This window comes from Galeopterus variegatus, unplaced genomic scaffold (genome assembly GCF_000696425.1).
Source record: "Galeopterus variegatus unplaced genomic scaffold, G_variegatus-3.0.2 Scaffold2684, whole genome shotgun sequence".
In the NCBI taxonomy this organism is placed as follows: Eukaryota; Metazoa; Chordata; class Mammalia; order Dermoptera; family Cynocephalidae; genus Galeopterus; species Galeopterus variegatus.
The window spans coordinates 165,855-182,611 of record NW_007728795.1 but is presented as its reverse complement, the minus strand read 5'-3'; the positions used below and the strand labels follow the sequence as shown (position 1 = coordinate 182,611).

The 16,757-nt window shown below is 43.9% G+C and overlaps 1 protein-coding gene across 1 annotated transcript in view; it reads left to right on the top strand.

Moving 5' to 3' along the window:
- The first annotated feature begins 351 nt into the window (after positions 1–351).
- LOC103598620 (zinc finger protein 717-like) overlaps positions 352–16,757 on the top strand; it is a 24,976-nt gene continuing 8,570 nt past the window's right edge. Inside the window, 2 exon segments of the mRNA XM_008582656.1 lie at positions 352–428; positions 2,672–2,730. Of these exon segments, the coding sequence (XP_008580878.1) occupies positions 2,674–2,730 (57 nt within the window). The 5' untranslated portion in view covers positions 352–428; positions 2,672–2,673.

Below are 16,757 nucleotides of genomic sequence, written 5' to 3'. Positions count from 1 at the left end.
GTAAAGAATCAGAATTCTACCTCGTAATAACGTGGAAGGAGACCAGTCTTGATCCATCAGGTCCTGTTCTCCTGTAGCAAGAATCCGGGCTGAGAAAATAAAATTTTCTCCTTCGGTCCCTAAAGGATGATGGCAGAGGCTTGTGGGAAATGTAGTCTCGCACGCCAGTGATGTCACTAGCACAGGCGCACTAAACAGCTGCTCCAAGTGCCTTCTTTTCTTGGGCTCCGCTCGCTCTGCCATCTGGGAAATGTAGTTTCGCCTGCAGTGACGACACCTGCGCAGGACTACGGGAAGGGCTTTTCCGGGTTCCTTCTGCGCATGTGCGGCTCCGCCCACCCCGCCATCTTTTCTCTGGAGATTACGGGAGCTTCTGCTGTCCCCAAACTGCTCCTCAGATCCTGGGGTTGGATCGTATGTCCCTGAAGGTAGGTGCGAGGGTGAAAGAGGAGCCCCGCGGGCCTCGGGGGCCCGGGGGAGCGGGACGCTGTCCCGGCACTTGGGGGAAGGAGCGCCAAGGGCCTCGGGCGGGCGGGACCTGACGAGCGGCGCGAGCGCGGACCTGGGCCGGGCCAAGGAAGGGGCTTCCGGACTGCGCTTTCCGGACGGTTCCGCCAGAGGACGGCGCTGCCGGGGGTGCACAAGCCGGTTCCAGATGTCCCAGGACGAGGGCTCAGGTCCCAGGTGGCGACGGGAATGTGGGTGGGGGTGTGTGAAGACAGCGAGCCTGGGAGGTGTGGGGAGGTCACGTTCGAGCTCCGCCATCAGGAACCTGGTACCGACCTATGGGACGTTCACTTCACCGTCTGTACCGTGAGCGTGTGGACATTAGTGTGATGCCCCAGATCCCAGAGGTGAATCTGGGAATGTGAGGTGTGTGCAGACTGTCACTCTGTGGCTGCTGTGGTCGTGGGGTGTCTCGGTGTCTCTTCAGCAAATCAGGCTTCTGGTCCCTCCTGCACTGTGCGGCCTGCCTAGCGCTCTTGCTTTGAATTTACAGAAGTTGACGCGCAACCTTGTTTCCAGGACAGTGACTTCTAGGAAGGAGATTGGGGCACTGGATGTCAGTCCCATTTTCTTTGGAGTGAAAGAGGTGTGACAGACTTTGATGGACGGTGTCCTGTGAATAGGAATCCCACCTCGGGGAGCATCATTGTGGCCGGAGCCCTCTCAGTACTGCTTCAGGGCAGAGGCAAGAGAGTCCCAGAAAGGTGAAGATCCCAGCTTTGCACAGTCTAAACAATGATTGTGTCTAGTGCTTAGAGCGCACCAGAGTTGGCTGATAATACCTCATTCAATGGGTATCTGAGACTGGATGGTATCTGAAGGTTTGAGCCAACTTTCAGAAGGGAGGAGTGAATTAGACTGAGAAAGAGAGGCAAGGACCAGGAGGTGTTAGTTATTGAAGAGGGTTTGAAGTTGTTCCATGGGGTGCAGGAATAACCTGTCACAGCTGAGAGGATCTGTCTGTCGTGCTCTCTGAACACACTCCCATTCCTTCAATCTTCCCTCATTGTTCCCAGTGTCTGAGCTCTCTCAAACCCAGCCTATCACCAAATTTGGAATCTAGGTGCTGATAGTTCTCTATCTTCATAGTTCTTTTCTGGTCATTCAGGAATGGTTTCCCCCCATATTTCTACCTTGTAAGAAAAGTTAAAATAATTGGACTTGAGGAAATGTGACTTGCCCAGGGTAACATGATTTGTTGATGTTAGACATCCTGACTTTTTGGTTAGCGTTTTCCATTTTGCCACATTTAAGTCAAAACAAGTGTTCGTTCATTTTTGAGATTATTTTTGGAATGCTGAAGTCAACTTAGAGCAAGCATTGCTTTAACATACATTGCTTTAAACATCTCTATCCTTTTTTAACTCTAGTAGTTTCTTTGGATTATGTCAACTCAAAGGGTAATAATGTAAGTATTTCCCACTTAACATCAGTAAGCTATTCTTTAAAATCAGAACTTTTGCAAGAATATATTGGAAGCAATTTTGCATTATTTGAAATGGGAAAATTAGACTGCACTTCCCTTCTACTCAAAACCAATTTCTTAAATGTAATAAAATGCTAGTGTGCTTCAAAAAGTTCATGGAAAGATTTCTATTCTCTTTTCATTCTATTTTTCCCAAACTTTTGAAAGTACACTGGTACAGTGCATTACTCACTTATAAGGAACACTCTTTTTATGTTTTTAAAGTAAACAACTTGTATATCCAGATATTTAGGTACATAAAAGGAAGATGTGTTGTAATGGAAACACTTTTTTGGAATCATGTGTGAACTTAATATATTAATAGGGTAACAGTTAATATAGCCAAACTATTTCTACAACACTAATTTTAGTGATGTCACAATGTGTTTTTCTTTGGTTTAAGGTATTACATTATATGTTTAGGTAATACTGATTCATGCTAAGTCCATAGGCTATGTATGTTTTCATTAATCCAAAAATAAATTGTGTGTGTAAGTGTAGCGATTAATGTACTTGTAGCTGCATCTTTTTTGTGGTCCTTTTTTCCCCTTATTGAGGCATGAAGGACTGTTCTCTTACAGGAAGGCTTTTTGTTTATTTGTCTTTTTCAGCTAATAAGTAGAGAGTTTGGGGAAGGAGAACCTAGAGCCAAGCCACAACAGTTCTCTACTTAATCCACTCCATTCTGTTTTCTCTCAGCTATGCTGCCAGAGTGTGCTATGGGTTTACAAGAGCAACAAAAGATAAATAAATCTCCGGTGAGTTTTTTGGTTATTTATTACTCACTCTTTTTTTTATTGTATTATATGAGCTTATGGCATGCATAAATTAAAATTGAAAAGAACAAATGAGTAAAACTCAACTTGAAAGAAATGTACATTCATAGGATAAAGTTGGCATGTAGATACAGCAGTTTGTAAGAACTCCGAGTCATCTAAGTTGAATAAAAATTTTTCTCTGGTCTTTGGGATGTCATGGAAAAAAGCCAGACATCTTGTTTACATGATTGGAATGGAACCTGAGAAGAGAATCTGCCAAATTCTCTTGGAATGTGAAGACTTGGTGGCACCAAATTCTGCAACACCATCGATGTTAGAAAGTTTTTCACTGCTGATCTGGAAATAAACATTTCTCAGTTTCTGCAGTGCAAATAGCTACCTAGTTCTAAGGCACAGTTGCTTAGTAAGCTTTTTATAAAGTGTACTAGTCCATTTTGTGTTGCTTATAACAAAATTCTTGGAACTGGGTAACTTATAAAGCAAACAGAATTTATTGCTTATGGTTTCTGAGGCTGGGAGGTCAGAAGTCCAGGGAACACATCTGGTGAAGGTCTTGGTGGTGGTGGCAACAGTGACCCAGAAGTCTCATTGCATGATGGTGGAAGCAGAGAGAGGAGACAGAGAAGAGAGACAGACTCTCGTCTTCTTTTAAAGCTCTCAGAACTGTGCCCCTGACCACCATTTTTAATCCATTCACTACTGCAGGGTCCTACAATCCAATCACCTCTTCAAGGCTCCACCTTTTGATTACCACAATAAGATTTCCCACCCTCTGAACAGTCACAGCGGGGGCTAAGTTTCTAACACATAAAACTTGTGGAACACAATTCAAGCTCCAGTGACTTCTGGGGGGACATAATTCAATCCACTACATAAAGTTTCTAAAATAAATCTTGTTCCAGATGGCTTTAGAAGACCGTACTAAGATTTGTAGAAAAAAACAGAATTACTTGAGTCTTCTGCTATATTTTGAACTACTGTTCATGATATTCTCCTGGAAATTCCTCTGTCTTAGTTTATTAATTTCTCTCATGACTTCACTGATGGTTTTTGCTCTTTTCTCCTGAATTCTTCTACTTTCTTCTTTTTTTTTTTTCCTTTTTTGTCTTTTTTCATGTCCGGCAACGGATCACAACCCTCAGTGTCGCGCCCGTACCGGACCGGGACCGGCAACGGGATCGCAACCCTCGGTGTTGTGCCCGCACCTCGCTCAGCCAGTGAGCAGGAACCGGTCTGCATGTGGGATCCGAACCCTCGGCGGGAGCACCGCCGTGCTTCCAAGCGGCGCACTGTAGCAGTGCGCCACCGGGCCGGCCCTACTTTCTTCTTTATAACATAGCTTATCAAAGTGCTTCATCCTGGGCCCTGTTTTTCTCATGTGAAATTCTTTTTCACTGATTCAGTCCTCTGTATTTTGCACTCTTCTTTCTCTTTAGATTGTATTTCTTCCCTAGTCTTTTGGTCATAGGTTGAATTTTGTTCAATGCTTGTTTGTAACTATTCAGAATGCACCTCAAGGGGCTGGCTTGTTTGCTCAGATGTTTAGATCATGGCGTTTTAACACCAAGGTCAAGGGTTCAGATCTCTGCACCAGCCAGCTGCCAGGGAAAAAAACCAAAATATCACCTCAAGGTCAACAAATTAAAATTAAAACCACTTCCCCTTCTTCTGTGTGTTATCACTACCACCCAGCCACTGACACAAGCTACCAAAATGAGATTTGTCCTGGACTCCTCCCTGTTTCTTGGGTTTAGTTTGATCTTGTGTTACTTCTTGCTACATTTGTTTGGTCTTTCCATACACTGCCAGTATGGGGGGAGATGTTTGTACTCATAAAAACAGTAACTTTGTTCCACTGCAAATATCATTCTTATAAAATCCTGAAGATAATGTTTGCTGGGCTATGAGATTCAATCCCTGGTGACCTATGCTTCTGGCCAGCACCTGTGTTGACATCCTTAGGAGTCCATGGGGAGAAAGCCTTCAAGAGTTACTGGGACATGTTTGAACAATGGTAAGTAAAGAGATGTGAAATAATAAAAACAGAAAGTACAAATTTCATAATGTCTACTTTTTGCTTCTATAAATTTACGTCAGTGATTCCATTTGTAGTTTTTATTAATGTACAGTTATCTGTAGTTCACTAAGATGCATTATGCTTTTAAACTTTCTTACAGATTGTATTTTATTCTTCTCCTATTTCAAGTAATTACTAAAAAATGAATGAGAAAAATAGATGTGTGTGTTAGTCATCAGTATGTTTTTAAGGTAGAACTGTAGCTAACAGGTAGTGTTGTGAGGTACCCTCCCGCAAGAATGCACTTACTTGCCACTCATGCAGAAAAGGTCAGTTTATTCACTCCAGCTGGCCAGCGACCATCTCTCAAGGAGCAACCAAGGGAGAATGGCCCTGGGCCTTGGTCTTGTGGGTTTTTTTTTTTTTTCCCTTTTTGTCTTTTTTCGTGACCAGTAACGGGATCGCAACCCTCAGTGTCGCGTCCGTACCGCGACCGGCAACGGGATTGCAACCCTCGGTGTCGCGCCCGCACCGCGCTCAACCAGTGAGTGGACCGGTCTCTATATGGGATCCGAACCCTCGGCGGGAGCGCCGCCGCACTCCCAAGCGCCGCACTCTACTGAGTGCACCACCAGGCCGGCCCATTGTGGGGTTTTTAAAGGCAGAAACCGCATCCTGTTGGCACCTGGGTTTGTCCAGGTGCACAAAGCAAGCTAGGTATCTAGGTTACAGAAGCCAAAAATGAGCCATTAGAGTAATCAAACATACAAATTTTTATTGCATATGGTTCCTATTCCCATGTAATAGTTCACTGTGTATGGCTCCTGTTTCTATGCAACAGTTTTTATTTTTATGAGAAAGTTAACGGTTTCTCACACAGAAGTGGGGGGGGGGTCGTCTGACAATGGGAATGGAGCAGTGCTTTCCCAAGATGGTGTTGGTATTGCTTAAGGTTCTCTTATCAAATCGAAAGCAGTCACAGCCAGGTGGGTCATCCGGGATGGGGGGAGGCAGGTGGTGTGGTAAATTCCAGAAACTAGACCATTGTGTCAGGTCAGACAGTGTTGGTATTGCTTAAGGTTCTCTTATCAAATCGAAAGCAGTCACAGCCAGGTGGGTCATCCAGGATGGGGGGAGGCAGGTGGTGTGGTAAATTCCAGAAACTAGACCATTGTGTCAGGTCAGACGGGGTAAAATGGAGTTACTTAGGTTAAGCAAGCAATTTTATAGAAGCAGATAGTGTACATTATGAGGGTGTAGGGAGCTTTATTTCATTCCCAACTCCTCTTTAGGAAGGAATTAAACCATTGATTTAGTGGTACTTAATTTGTTGTACTTAGCATGTAAAACAAGGAGTTTGACTGATTGTACTCATTTCTGAATGTAGCTAGTGAGGCAGGAAATTAGGCAGGGTTTAATAGTAACTAGGAGGAGAAGGAGGACTAGGAGACCAGAGATTGCTGTCATTAAGGTTGTTAACCAAGGTGACCAGGAAAAAAGATTCTTAAACCAGTTTTTATTATTACTATATGACTTTTTTTAAAAATGTGTTTTTTGACTAATGTGAGGCTCTTTTTAATAAACCCTAATGGTTGGTATAGAAATAACAGGTTTTTTTGAGTGCTACACATAATCCACCTTGTTTAAGGAAGAGTAAATTTAAACCTTGTTTATTTTGAAGGACTACTTTAGCTAAAGAGTTTAAGGATTTTTTAATTTATTGACAGATTTTAAAAATTTCCTTAAATTTATGTTTATTTCTTGGCTGAGTTTTTGGAGGTTTTGCCTTTTTGTAATTAAGGCTGTGGTTCTTAGAGCGGTAGACCTGGCTACCCCTAAGCCTACTAATATATGGATTAGGATTGGTGCTGCTTTTTTGGTGGTAAAATGGTGGAAACCTGCTTCTCCCTTATAATAATATACTTTGGGTACTATGTATACCAGAACATAGCTTTCAGAGACATTAGAAAATGTGAAATATTGGGTAGAAATACAAGGAGTTAATCCCATTAAACAAGCGAACCAAGTGTGAGCTGGGGCAACTAGGTAAAAGGGTTGATTTGTATTATTTACTAGTTGGGATCAGGTACAATTGGCATTATGAGGAGAGGCAGACACGTTATAGTTTGGGGAATACAAGCAAAGTGCTTGTCCTTGGATGCCACCTAGTGTAAGTTTAGGTGTTCGACCCTAGGGACAAAGTTGATGTTGGTTAATATAGGTTAGGTTTAAGTACTTAATGGAGAATTATGACTTAAAGAGGTGGAGATATTAATATAGTCTATAGCTAATCCCACATAATAAGGGGTTTGGGATTTAAGCACAGCCAGCAACTTTGAGTAACTTTGGGATTGGTCATATTTAAGTAGCAGAATGATGCATTAACAGTATTTACAAGGGGGTTTTGGAATGGGAGGTTGGACTGGGGGGGTAGGTTGATAGGGGATCTTAGCTGGACTAGAGGAAGGCCTAGGAGGGGGCTTGTTATTAGGCGGAGGGAGGACAGGAGATTGGGGCAGTAGGTTTTTATTTGGCCCTATGAGAACATAAGTTGTATGTTTTCATTTTAGTTGGATAGTAAACTCAGATCCTGGGTTTTTACTGGTGATGTATAGGCGAATTACCCAGGTACGTCCGGCCTTCCAGGATGTATCCATGTAAGGATTCCAGAGTTTAACCGTGATATTCATAAGGTTGCATTTGTTTAGTTGGCAAGGCCCTGAGGGGCTTTTCCCTTGCGTAAGGATTATCCAGGGGTCTGTATGAGACCAAGATGATTCAGTTCGACAGCCCTAGGCAGCACAATAGTACTCCCCTTGGTAGTAACAGGTAGGACTAGAGGCTGCTGGACAGGCATAAAATTGGGTTTGTTGGAGGCCTTGTTCATAACTGAGCTGGCTGCATGAGTGTGGGGAGATAACATGGGTTCTCCTCCAAAATAGCCACTCATAGTACAACTGCAGAGCTTAGAACCCCAGTTTATAAGATTACAAAGGTCTACTAGGAAAACGGGGGTGCCAGGGGTGTAGATACATTGGATAACTTCCCCAGTGATGGCATTCCTCAATTCCCAAGTGTAATTTTTGGCTTGGTGGGGAGTTCCTACAGAAGTAACAATTAACATCGCTCACAAAGAAAATGAAACTAAGTGCACAACAGTCTTGTCTTTAGTGGATTGGTTGGGTCCTGTGTAGTGGCCCATTGTTTGGGCAGGTTGGCAGTAGATGCTGTTTTGAGTTGAGTGTGATGAATCCAGTGACGTTTCCCTGCGGCTTTGACAGCAGTAGGAGTGGTCAGAATTACCTGGCATGGTCCAATCCAGCGAGCTTGTAGATTGTCAGGCTGGTGTCTTTTTACCCACAAGTAGTCACCGGGCTGATACAGGTGGGGGTTTGGGGAGTCCCTAGGTTGAAATGCCTCTCAAACGTATGGGTGAACTTTGGAGAAGATTTGTTGAGGGACCTGGAGGGACTGAAGCAAATTTTGGTTAGTTATTTCCTGGTTTATTTTATTGTTTAATTTGGGTAAAACGGCAATGGCCACCAGAACATAATTTCGAAAGGAGTGAGACCGGAGACATATGGAGTACGGCATGCTCGGAGGAGAGTGAAAGGAAGGAGACTCACCCAGTTTTTGCCAGTCTCTAAAGTCACTTTGGTTAGAGTTTCTTTTAATGTCCTGTTCATATGTTTTACTTGACCTGAACTTTGTGGCCTGTAGACACATTGTAATTTCCAATTTATGTTTAGGCTACTTGCTAGTAATTGAGATACTTATGCCATAAAGGCAGGTCCATTGTCAGACCCCAGGGCAATGGCCAAGCTGAATTGTGGAATAATTTTAGTTAAGAGCCTTTTAGTTACTGTCTGAGCAGTTTCATTCTTGGTGGGGAAAGCTTTAACCCACCCAGAGAAGGTGTTCACAAAGACTAAGAGGTATTTATATCCATATTGGCCAGATTTTATCTTTGTATAGTTTATTTCCCATTGTTTGCCTGGCAGTAATCTGCAACTCCTGGTTCCAGATATTTTAGGGGCGGACTTGCTTGGATTAACCTGTGGGCACACTTCACATTTATAGGATATGCTTTTGCTTAATTTATTAAGATTGTAAATATAATAAGAATGGTGGAACAGTTTAGCAAGCTTGGTAGCTCCCAAGTGAGTGGCTTGATGCAGGTGGAAAATGAGTCTTCTTCCTAATGCCTGGGGAAGATAAGATTCTTCTGTCAGGGAGACATTTCCATCCCTTTTTGTCTGTAGCTGTTTCAAGAGCCTCTGCGTGTAATTTTTCTTTATCTGTATAGTGAGGCTGAAATGGTAGAATGGAGGTGGCATGGTTATAAGTGAAATTGGCACCCTGGTGAGAGCCACTTGTTTAGCCTCTCGGTCTGCTTTTTTGTTTCCCTGGGATTCGGTGGAATTGTCTTTTTGGTGACCTTGTCAGTGGATAATGGCCACTTGTTTAGGCACCCAGGTAGCATCTAGTAAATCTAGGATTTGTTTATTTTTTATTTCTTTACCTTTTGTGGTTATGAGTCCCTGATGCTGATAAAGTGTGCTGTGTACGTGGGCCAGGCATACCGGCAAAGGCATACCAGCTGTCAGTGTAGATATTGACAGTTTTGTTTTCTCCCATTTTTAGAGCCTCAGTGAGGGCAATTAGTTCAGCTTTTTGAGCAGAAGTCCCTGGAGGCAAGGCTTTAGACGAAATAATCTGTGTGAGTGTGACCACTGCTGTCCTGGCATATCTGATACCATCCTTGATGAAATTGCTTCAATCTGTTTAAAAGGCTTTGTCCGGTTTAGGAAAAGGAACATCTGTTAGGTCTGGCCTGCGTCCTTGGAGTGCCTCCAGAGTCTTGACACATTTGTGGATGATCTGGTCTTCATTGGCATCAGGCAGGAGTGCAGCTGGATTTAGAGCTGTGGTCCTGGAAAAGTTTATATGAAATTGGTTTAGCAACATAGTTTGGTAATGAACAATCCTAGAATTGCTGAGCCATTTTTCAGTGGAGCTGTTTAATAGAGCTGGAACTGCATGAGGGGCCACGATGGTTAATCTTTGGCCTATTGTTAACTTGTCAGTCTCTTTTACCAGGAGGGCTGTTGTAGCTACTGCTCTTATGCATGGGGGCCATCCTGCTGCTACAGGATCGAGCCGGTTGGAGAGATAGGCAACTGGTTTTTTCCAAGGTCCCAATGATTGCGTGAGGCCCCCTTTTGCTATGCCTCTTCTTTCAGTAACAAACAGAATGAAGGGTTTGTTAATGTCAGGTGAGGCCAAAGTGGGGGCGGAAGTGAGGGCCTGTTTTAAATTTTCAAAGGCTTTTTGTTCTATTTCTGTCCAGTGCAGTTGAGGTTGTTTTCCCCCAGTGCTGGAGTATAGGGGCTTGACAATTTCAGCAAAGTTCGGTATCCATAGTAGGCAATATGTGACTGCCCCGAGAAACTCTCAGACTTCCTGTTTTGTCTTAGGGGTTGGAATTTTTAGTATGGCCTCAATGCAATGATTGGATAGAGTCCGATTTCCTTCATGAATTTTATATCCTAGATATGTTGCCCTTTTAAGTTCGGTATCCATAGTAGGCAATATGTGACTGCCCCGAGAAACTCTCAGACTTCCTGTTTAGTCTTAGGGGTTGGAATTTTTAGTATGGCCTCAATGCAATGATTGGATAGAGTCCGATTTCCTTCATGAATTTTATATCCTAGATATGTTGCCCTTTTTGTACATATTTGGGTCTTTTTGGCAGACACCCACTATCCCAAACTTTGGAGTTCTGTTAGCAAGTCTTTAGTAGATTGTAAACAGATCTATTTGTCCTTTGAAACCAATAGGAGGTCATCCACACATTGTAATAGGATGGGTTCGGGGCATGTCTGCTGGTAGTGGGTTAAATCCTGGCTTAAGGCCTCATTAAACAGTGGGGCAATTACAAAACCCTTGTGGCAGTCTAGTCCATGTTAGTTGGCCCAAAAAGGACCCATCTGGGTTTGTCCATTCAAATGCAAAAAGGTCTGTCTTACCTTGGCTAGGGGCAAACTGAAGAAGGAATCTTTCAGGTCTAGGACAGTGTACCAGATATGAGTGGTTGTCAGCAGGCTGAGTAAAGTGTATGGACTTAGTACGGTTGGATGGAGATTTTCCACTCTTTTAAATTTACCTCTTGGAGATTTTGAACTGGCCTGTAGTCAGTGGTCCCAGGCTTTTTTACAGGCAGCAGGGGTGTGTTCCAGGTTGACTTGCAAGGAACAAGAATATTATTTTTGAGTTTTGTTATGTTTTGTTATTCCCATTTTTGCTTCCAGGGGAATAGGGTACTGTCTTATTTGTATGGGTGTGGCATGGCTGGCCAATTGCACCACTATTGGGGGTTGATGTGCAGTGAGGCCAGGAGGGTTGTTTTCTGCCCGTACACCTGGAATTTCTCATAGGAAACTTGTCAAGCGGTTAGTAGGTTGATTTTGGAGTGATTCTTGTAGGATATACTCTTCTCCTATTGGGCAGGTCACTAGCATTTTGATAGGCTGTCCTCCTAATGTAAGGTGAGTAGTGTCCCCCTTGAAGGAGATGGTGGCCTTTAGTTTATTTAGTAAGTCTCTGCCCAACAGGGGGTATGGATAGTTTGGCATGACAAGGAACGCATGAGTAATAGTTCCTTTTCTCAAATTTGTAATCCTAGTGGTGGCCCAGGGGTATACTTGGAATTCTCCTGTGGCCCCTTGAATCAAGGTTTTGTTATTGGACAGCTTCTCATTTGTTTAAGGACTGAGAAGGTGGCCCCCGTATCTACCAGGAAGGCCACAGGCTTTCTCCCGCACAGTAAGTGTGACCTACGGGAGCCTGGGCCCCTTCAGTCTTCTAAGGTTCCTACCAGTAGGACTTGGTGGTCCTTATGTTGGGGGCACTCATTTCTCCAGTGTCCCCGGGACCTACAGATGGCGCATTGGTCTCTTCCCAGGGGAGGGTGTCCCCCCTTTTGTTCTATGCATGGTTGTCCTGGACCTTTATTCATATGGGGTTTTCTGTGTTGTGTTTCAGTCAAGGCAGTAACCATGATTTTGGTTATTCATTTAGTTTGTCTTTGGGAGTGTCTCTAGAGTTGAATGCTCACTGAGCAATTTCTACCAACTCTGACAGTAACTTCCCTTCAAAACCTTCCTGTCTCTGCAATTTGCTCCTAATGTCTGGGGCTGACTGAGTAACAAAGGCTATATTAATAGATCACGTATTCTCAGGGGCCTTGAGATTTACTGGAGTATATACTCTGTAAGCTTCCATAAGCCTCTCAAGAAAAGCAGCAGGAGACTCATCTGGCTTTTGGATTGTCTCACTTACCTTTGACAAATTGGTGGGGCAGAAAGCTGCTGCCTGTAGGCCCCGCAGTAGAGTCTGGCAATATTGATCGAGAGCCTTCCTACCTGCATTGGAGTTAGGGTCCCAGTTAAGACGGGACAGAGGAAAAAGATGGTTCTGTCACTCAGGGTCATCTGTGGGATGTCCATTGTGTCCCACAATGGTCTTTAGGGCCTCCTGGTGGATATGCTCCCATTCTTCCGCAGTGAAGAGGGTGTGTAGGAGCTGGTGGCAGTCATCCCAAGTAGGCTGATGAGTGAAGAAAACAGTTTCCAACAAAGTTATAAGACCATGTGGGCTGTCTGAAAAGGAAGGATTTTGATTTTTCCAATTATATAGGTCACTTGTGGAAAAGGAGATATACACCATGAAAGGGGAGGGACCAGTGGACATCCCCAGAGGGAGAGCAGCCTGCCAGAGAGGTAGCAGCAGAGCAGGCCCAGGGGAGGGGGAGGTAGAAGTGGGGCCAGCCTCTGTATTGTAAGAGATGCCTCTGCGAGTGTGTGGAGGACTGAAGGGACTTGTGGAGTTGGGGTAAGGAGGGAGCATGGAAGGTGGAATGTGGGAAGTGGAAGGTACACAGGTAGGAGATAAGGGCATAGACAAATCGAGGAGGTCCTCGGTTGCTGGTAGAACTGTTGGAGCCCCTGAGGAGTGATGATCGGATGGCTGCTTCTTTTGTTGCTGATTCTGACCTGTAGACTTGGTTAGAAGGACCTTACCCTCACAAGGCTGAGGACATTGTTTAAGCCAAGGTGATCTTAATCCAAACTGATATATATACCATTTGATCAGGGTGGTCTGGATCCCCCAAATAACATTTTGGACGTGCTGGGTGATGTCTCGATCGATGGTGCCATAGGAGGGCCAACCTACACTAAAGGAGGGCCATTCTAATTCACTTAAGTTCTGCAGAACATAGGGGTCAGCCGACCCCTTGTAATCTGAGGTCTTTTTCTGAAAATAACCAAAATGAGAAAGGATTGCCTGCAAGGGTGTGACCCCGCAAGTGACTTTAGAATAGGACTTACCCATTACTCTAAGATATCCACAGACACCATAGTCACAGTAGCAAAGATGAACAAGAAACATGGAATGACAATTCTGGTTGACTTGCATGTCTCAAATCCAAATTACCAATGGGCCCAGCGATGTCTTGGGAGCCCAAGGACTAAGGGAGTTAATGCCGCATCCAGCCTCCCACTAAGTCCAACAATTGGTGCACCGTCCCTTAGTGAGATCTCATCTACCTGGAAAGAGAGTAAAGTGCCCCGTCTGCTTCCAGGGAGAAGAAGAGGAACACTTTCTCTATCTTCTCCTAGAAGGTAAGTACAGGGAGAGATATACTCATGAGAGAGAAAATCTCACCAGGGCCTCCAAAATGTTGTGAGGCACCCTCCCACAAGAATGCACTTACATACCACTCATGCAGAAAAGGGCAGCTTATTCACTCCAGCTGCCCAGCGACCATCTCTCAAGGAGCAACCAAAGGAGAACGTCCCCAGGCCCTGGTCTTGTGGGGTTTTCAAAGGCAAAAACCACATCCCATTGGCATATGGGTTTGTCTAGGTGCACAAAGCAAGCTAGGTAGCTAGGTTACAGAAGCCAAAAGTGAGCCATTAGAGCAATCAACCATACAAATTTTTATTGAGTATGGTTCCTATTCACATGTAATAGTTCACTGTGTATGGCTCCTGTTTCTATGCAATGGTTTTTGTTTCTATGAGAAGGTTGATGGTTTCTCACACAGAAGGGGGGGTTGTCTGACAATGGGAATGGAGCAGTGCCTTCCCAAGATGGCGTTGGTATTGCTTAGGATTCTCTGTTATTGAATCAAAAGAAGTCACAGCCAGGTGGGGCATCTGGGATGGGGTGAGGCAGGTGGAGTGGTAAATTCCAGGAACTAGGCCATTGTATCAGGTCAGATGGGGTAAAATGGAGTTACTTAGGTTAAGCAAGCAATTCTACAGAAGCAGATAGCATACATTATGAGGGTGTAGGGGGCTCTATTTCACTAGTTAAGAACAAAAACTGACAAACAGGTTAACTGAACATTTACATTCACAATTGTAGTTTGAGACCTAACATAAGATGTGAAATGCTTTCATTCTTTGTTTTGAATCTAATATTCAGTGTGAACCTACACACTCTATGTTTCAAATTAAAGTACTACCTAAGGTCTCTAATAATTTTTTTGGTGTTCCAGTGATCTGCTGTTCAACAGCATCACAAAACTTCATGGCTTAAGATAAGAACATCTCTTATTACATGTCACAACGTTTCGGTTCAGTAAACTGGACAGGGTGGTGTAGGTTCACTGCTACACAATGTCTCTGCTCTGAGCTGGAAAAACTCTAGTGGCTGGGAACACTGAGCTGATATCCAGCCCTCTTTTTGTGGCCATGTTGGACTTCCTCACAGACTGGCATTCTCAGGATAGTCAGGTTTGTTTGGCTTCTGCCAGAACAAGTGTCCAAGAGGCCAAGGCAGAAGCTGCAAGGATTCTTGTTATCTCCACTTAGATAAAAAATCATCTCTTCCAATGTATTCTCTTAGTCAAGCACATCATTATGACCAGCCTTGATTCAAGGGGAAGGCTATTAGATTCCACCTCTCAATAAGAAGAATAGCAAGACTTTGCAGCACTGTTCAATAGACCACAGTCTGCTCTCTGACTATAAATTTCTACTACATGCAAAATATACTTTGCCCCCCTCAAGAGCCCTAGAAATATTTTACCATTGTGCAGTTGACAAAAAGGCAAACTAAATAAGCTCCAATGTCCTGTCATCTTTTTAACACACACCCAGCTTACAGTGAGCAGATGGGCATGACTTGTGTGTGCACTTTTTTTCAGACAGGATTGGTGAGAAGGGACATTACCATGCAGGCACTGGTCTGAGTAGTTACTTATTCCCCTCAGGCACCTGTTTTAGTATTTCATTAAGACCCAGTCCTGGTCCCTGGAAAAGATGCTTTGTGCCTCTTCACTGTGTCCTCTGGGCTCTCACCATTCTTTGTCAATATCTCTTTTCCTTAAATGCCTGGGTTTGCAGTTGACTGACTTTCTTTACCTATTTTTGGTTATTATATGTTGGGGGATCCAACAACCTTTTTAATTTTTTTCTGACTCTGGCCTTTTGATACAGGAAATTATCTGGTGTAATCACTGCCATAAAAACATGGGTTTCCATTGTTCTAAAATCCATTAGGCCAATGCTAGCCCCACACATTCTGAGTCAGGCCCTTTGTTCTCTGACCTCCCTTCTCCCCAAGGTGGCTATTTCCTTAGAAGTTTTATTGTTTACTAGGCACTATCTATGTGTCAGATCCTAAGGGACTTAGGAAGCTAGAAATATTTTTGGTCTTTTATCTTTTTTGGAAAACACTAGATTTGATTCTTGCCACAAAAGTTTCAAAATATTTTCTGGGAAAAATGGATTGAAAAAGAATTTTATTTCAAACTCAGCAAGTTCTGGCTCCTTCATATTTTCTGTATATTCTGTTTGAAAAATGAACATCCTTCTTTTATTTTCTCAGTGACAGAGAGAGGAGGCCAGGTAGCACTTTTCCCATTGTGCTCCAAATCTCCTTTGGCACCCCCTGAGATGGTGAGATAACCTTTCCATTTTCCATGTTATGGGAGTGGTAGGGTGTCCCACATCCTTCAGTGTTCCATTTATTTCTAGTAATATAATTTGTCTTGAAGATTCTTTTACTGGTATCAGTATTTCCACTTAATCTTTTCATAATTTGTGTTGTTATGGTAGATATGTTTTCATTGTTTTACTTTTAGTCTGTTTCTTTGTTGTTGTTTTTTTTTTGTCCTTTTTGAGACCGGCCGCACCGCGCTCAGCCAGTGAGCGTTGTGAGCGCACCGGTCATCCTGAACCCGCGGCGGGAGCGGCGCTGTGCTCCCAGCGCTGCACTCTCCCAAGTGCGCCATGGGCTCGGCCCTGTTTCTTTGTATTTAAAGTGTATTTCTCTGGACAACATACTTGGGTCTTACTTTCCTATCAAATCTGACAGTTTTTGCCTTAAGTAGAATATTTAATGCAATTCCATTTAAACTAATTATTGATAAGGTTTAATTTGTGTGACATTTTGCTATTTTCTATTTGTATTTGCCTCACCTGCCTTTTAATCCTCTGCTTTTTATTTTCTAACTTTTTATCAATTGTTTAATTTTTTAAAAATAGTTTGGTTCAGGGCCGGCCCGGTGGCGCACTGGATAGTGCGCTGCTTGGGAAGCGCGGCGGCGCTCCCGCCCGAGGGTTCGGATCCCACATACAGACCGGTTCCCGCTCACTGGCTGAGCGAGGCGCGGGAGCAACACCGAGGTTTGCGGTCCCGTTGCCGGTCCCCGGTCCGGTACGGGGGCAACACTGAGGGTTGCGATCCGTTGCTGGACACGGAAAAAAGACAAAAAAAAAAAATAGTTTGGTTCATCTATTGACTTTTAAAATAATTTATTTTGGGGCCGGCCCGGTGGCGCACTCGGTAGAGCGCGGCACTTGGGAGCACGGCGGCGCTCCTGTCAAGGGTTCGGATCCCATATAGAGACCGGTCCGCTCACTGGTTGAGCGCGGTGCAGGTGCAACACCGAGGGTTGCGATCCCGTTACCGGTCA